General features: G+C 40.5%; 1 protein-coding gene across 2 annotated transcripts in view; it reads left to right on the top strand.

The window, feature by feature from the left end:
• The window catches only part of LOC105559899 (disintegrin and metalloproteinase domain-containing protein 10), a 46,956-nt gene that overhangs the window by 29,118 nt on the left and 13,274 nt on the right, over nt 1-4,564 (top strand). Inside the window, exons 2-3 of one of the 2 annotated variants that reach the window (XM_012008543.1) lie at nt 3,151-3,397; nt 4,114-4,242. Coding sequence is in view for 1 of the 2 variants with exons in the window: in XM_012008542.1 (XP_011863932.1) it covers nt 4,064-4,242 (179 nt within the window). In the remaining variant the exon portion in view is untranslated. Of the gene's footprint in view, nt 1-3,150; nt 3,398-3,829; nt 4,243-4,564 lie in introns of those variants that run through there. The other variant, XM_012008542.1, reaches the window with a different exon arrangement.

Below are 4,564 nucleotides of genomic sequence, written 5' to 3'. Positions count from 1 at the left end.
CCCCCTCGAAACCATACAACTTTTGTCTGAAACATTTTTTCATATCTCTTTTAGTTTTTTAAAAAATCGACTGTATAAATTAAAATGGCCCACCCTGTATATACCTCATATAAAAATTACACTTCACATAAAATAATGAATTTTTATCTCTACAAAGAAATAGAAAACATTTCAATATTAAATCTCGTTTTTATTTACTTCATTTTAAAAGAAGAAGTTTTATATCGCAAATAAATAACGCATCAGATATTAAAAATTTTACAAGTTTGTTGTTAATTTTTGTTGAAATTGCTTATATAAACGAAATAAAATCTGCAAATTCAAGTGCAGAGTCAAAATTATTTATTGACAAATTGATATAACGATATTCTATTAAATTTGTAAAATAAATTAAATTTGTTTCGGTAACGTTTTATCCCTGAAATAATGTTTTATTTAATGTCTCGTTCTTTATTTCCACATTTGTTCAATTTCATATTTCTATTTTCGGTTCGAATTAAAATTTCTTTCGTGATGTGACTCGAATTTTCTTGCTAGATCGATATTCAGTTTCTGCAACATCAAGTTACAATCTGTTCTAAAAGAGTAAATAGAAAGAGTGATGAGCTTAAATGATAGATTAGCCTGTTACGTCTAACGTGTCCCTTTGTATCCTTTTTTTATTCACGCGCAAATTGTTTCCTTTTGCGCCCGCGGCTAAATTGCCCCGCGATATAAAACCTTTCTGTTGATTGTCCCTTTTATCGGGGCGGATAGGGTATCGATTACCATGAAGGGTGAATTTACGGATCGACCGCGCGCGCCAACAAGCAAAGGGATCCAAACAATTACTTGTAGGAAGTAACACGCGGCCGTAAATTTCTCCGACTTCGCGATAGCACTTTAGTCGATTTATCTTTCCTCCAGCGATAGCCCGGAATATCGTCTATGATTGACGATTGGAATTCCTAGAATCCACCCACGTTTTACCCGGGGAAACTCGCTTCCCGAGCCAAGAGACTCGATTCTCGAAGATCATGATTTTCCGGGGCGTCTTCCACTCAAGTTTCACCGCCGTCCCTCAATCTGCGACGTCTTTATAAAATTGTACCGGAAGCGGGTGCACGCAGAGGTGCACGCATATTGAACGACAGTTCTAGTACACACCGCTTTTTCCAGGTGAATTCCAATCTTTCTGTTATTGTCGTACCTGATCTGTCCTCTGTGTCCCAGAGAGAGGAGAGGAGAGAGAGAACGAAAAATGGAGTAGAATAAAAGAAGAAGAATAATAAATAGAGCCGAGTAAAACTGATCTTGGATCAAACTTTGCATTCAAATGTCTAAGCTCTGGAAATGAAATGTTTTACGTCGATGTATTAAGAGACTAATATGTTTACTTAGAATGGAGTTTCACTTAGAGATTTAGTAATTTAACAATGTTATTCTACTGCCTACTTACCGGTTCAATTAATCTATATTATTTGCACAAGATTTGCACACATTTTATGTTTAAATTACGCAAAGCTACGTCGCGCATTAGCGGCAGCGATAAAGCAAATAGAAGGAATTTCTTGCCCGTCGCCGTGACGGCAAACTTCGATTTCAAGAATTTTCCGCGGAAATCTGTCGTTTCGTTCAGGAAGTTGAACCGCCCGGATGGAATTTGCACGGCGCGAAGCGAAACGAAACGAAGTTATGGCTCGTCCCCGGATCCTAAATACCTGGCAATCCTTTCTAATTCCGTCCGAAAAGTTACCATACCGAAACCTCTTCCCTTTCTCGCTTGCGTGCCTCCGCTAACTTGGGCGAAGTCGCAAAAATTTCATAAGAAATAATGAAAGCACGGGCGACACGGGGAACGAAGGCTTCTACAAATATAATTAACCCCGACGGTAACTTTATATGCACCGTGGGAACGAGTCTTCTGCCGCCGCGATTCGCCCTCGTATTTTCGCAGATTTAAAAGGTAGCTGCGGGGTTATACCGCCGCACATTCAACGCGAATTCATCTCTGCGGAAACTATTGATAATGAGTTTAGCAATTTCAATTCTTACGAGCGTTATTAAAATACGGCAGATTGTCGCGGAAAAATACTATTAACGTGCACGTATCTCGAATTTATCGCACAATCTGTCTCTCGTGCGGCTAGCTTGGAAACAAAACCGATGTGAATTTTTGTTATCTATTTCTATAATATAATAAACCGAAATGTTTATTAACATCGCTGGACGAGTCATTTCTCGCTGGGTGGGCCGGGCTAAGACATCGATTTTTAATAATTAATAACTCGCGAACTATTTCGAAAATTGCACAATGGTAGGGGACTTTTCGACTTAGTCTACTTCGCTCTATCCGCAAATAAGACGTGAGGCGGGTATTACGTAACACCCTGTATACAGGGTGAGTCTTTCCATATCCGACAAAATTTTTGAGAAGGTAGAACGGATCGAGATGAACGGAAAAGTCCTGTACCATTTTGCAATTTTCGTAATAGTTAACGAGTAATTAATTATGAAAAATCGTCTTAGGCCGGCCTACCGCCCAATTCGAGCGCGTGGCGAGATGTGCGCATAGCAATATCGATCGCCGGGCGGTCACATCTTGCCACGAGCTCAAATTGGGCGGTAGGCCGGCCTAAGACAACGATTTTTAATAATTAATTACTCGTTAACTATTACGAAAATTGCAAAATGGTACAGGACTTTTCCGTTCATCTCGATCCGTTCTACCTTCTCAAAAATTTTGTCGGATATAGAAAGACTCACCCTGTAGAGGAAAGTCCCCTATTATGAGATAGACCTCTAATTGTGAGATAGCGGAGTTTCTGCTAAATTAATAGGCATCATCAGTCGATTCCACCATGAATTTATTGCTCTTGGAGCGAAATCTGTTTAGTGGAAAATTCATTGTTGCATTGCGTAGTCGTTGCGCAAAAGGATTTGCGATTGAATTTGGGTGTTGAAAACCTGCTGTCTCATAATAGAGAACTTTCCTCTATATAGCACATTAATTACCCACGAGTTTAAATATTCTCACGATGGAGGAGGATGTTGAAAATCGCCAGTTACATGATGATTGAATCTATGTGATGCAAACGATCCCCTTTCTCTCCCGATAAATTCGATTACTGGCTCTTTATTAACCGGCGTCGCGCCCTGTTCCCTTTACAGAGGACGAGAGCGCCGTGGTGCAGGGCATCGTTACGCAGGACGGTCTCTTCGATGGCAGTGTCGTGACCAGATTTGAGGAGTACTATATCGAGCCGACGGGCAGGTATTTGAATAAAAATGAAGACACGTCGCCGCTCTATCACAGCATAGCTTATCGCACCTCCGACGTTACCGTCCCGCCACATCCATTACCCTGCGCCAGTCATCAGCTGCATCAAAAGGGGTCTCTTGGCGATTCCTTTGATAGGTGAGTTTCTCTCGAGGCGCTAAGCGACGATCGTCGATGTAAACGAGGACGCGAATCATTTTCGTGTAACGTATTTTTAAATACAATGATTTTTTCATTCTGTGCCGTCTGCTCGGTGTATTTTCGGTCAAACCAAACGGATCGCTTTCAGTTTGACGATGATCAAATCAAAAAGCTTCGTCATCGTCAAAATAATATTCGCCAAGCCTTTCGATTTTATTAATCTTATAAAATAGACTCGAATTGCGACGATAAACGTGCGTTATATTAATTCAAGTTGTCTTCTAGAGAAAATTACATATTTTTAATTTATTGTGCACGGAATCTTTTATTAAGTCATCGGACGACTGATTTTGATCATATTAAGGTGGTTTCTCGCGCGTTTAAAGGGCTTAATGTAATTAAAAAAATTGGACGTATATTTTGTAAATTAACCGAAATATATAATATAATCGACGTAACGACCGCGCTCTTATTAAGACATTTTTCCAAGCACTTCTGCTCCCCCGTATATTTTCCGCTTTATGAAAGTACATTCGCGCGCACGAAGAAAATGATAAAAGAGCACATATTGTTGGCAAACGCGCTATAATTTAGACACGTGTAAAGGAAATTCCCCCGCCGGCCGGGATTATCATATATTATGCGTTCCGTGTCAGTCTTCATATGGCGGACTTTAAATGTAAATTTAAACTTCGCGATGTCTGTTCCTCCAGATACAGGTACAACAATTCTCAGGCATTCTACGAGCCCCTGCTCGGCGAGCACGTTGCTCTCTACTCGAGGGAAAACAATGCGAGGGTGTTAACGTTGGAAACGAATAATGACGTCGAGTACAGGGACGCGTGAGTATCTTGCATCTCCGGTAAGAATTCCGAATCTTTTTCCTGGTTAACGGCGCGCAAGTAAATCCATTTTACCGTACGTCACGCTATTTTTCAAAGCGCGAGAAAGTTCGGGCCGGATCGCGTCGGTATAAAATGTGTTTCAGCTTCGAAGATCTATTTAAAGAGCATGGGGAAAAAAAGGAGAATAAAGGGATGCACGTTGCAGCAGTACGTGACGTATAAAGAAACGTTCATTGTAGACTCTCGTTTTTTTTGTCGCTCAAAATGCAACGCTGCGACATGTATATTTTTTTATGATTGATTCGACGCCGGGAGGAAA

The sequence above is a fragment of the Vollenhovia emeryi genome, unplaced genomic scaffold, assembly GCF_000949405.1.
Source record: "Vollenhovia emeryi isolate VEMERY1.0 unplaced genomic scaffold, V.emery_V1.0 DF939249.1, whole genome shotgun sequence".
NCBI lineage: Eukaryota > Metazoa > Arthropoda > Insecta > Hymenoptera > Formicidae > Vollenhovia > Vollenhovia emeryi.
The sequence above is the reverse complement of the archived record's forward strand: the minus strand, read 5'-3'. Positions and strand labels throughout refer to the sequence as shown.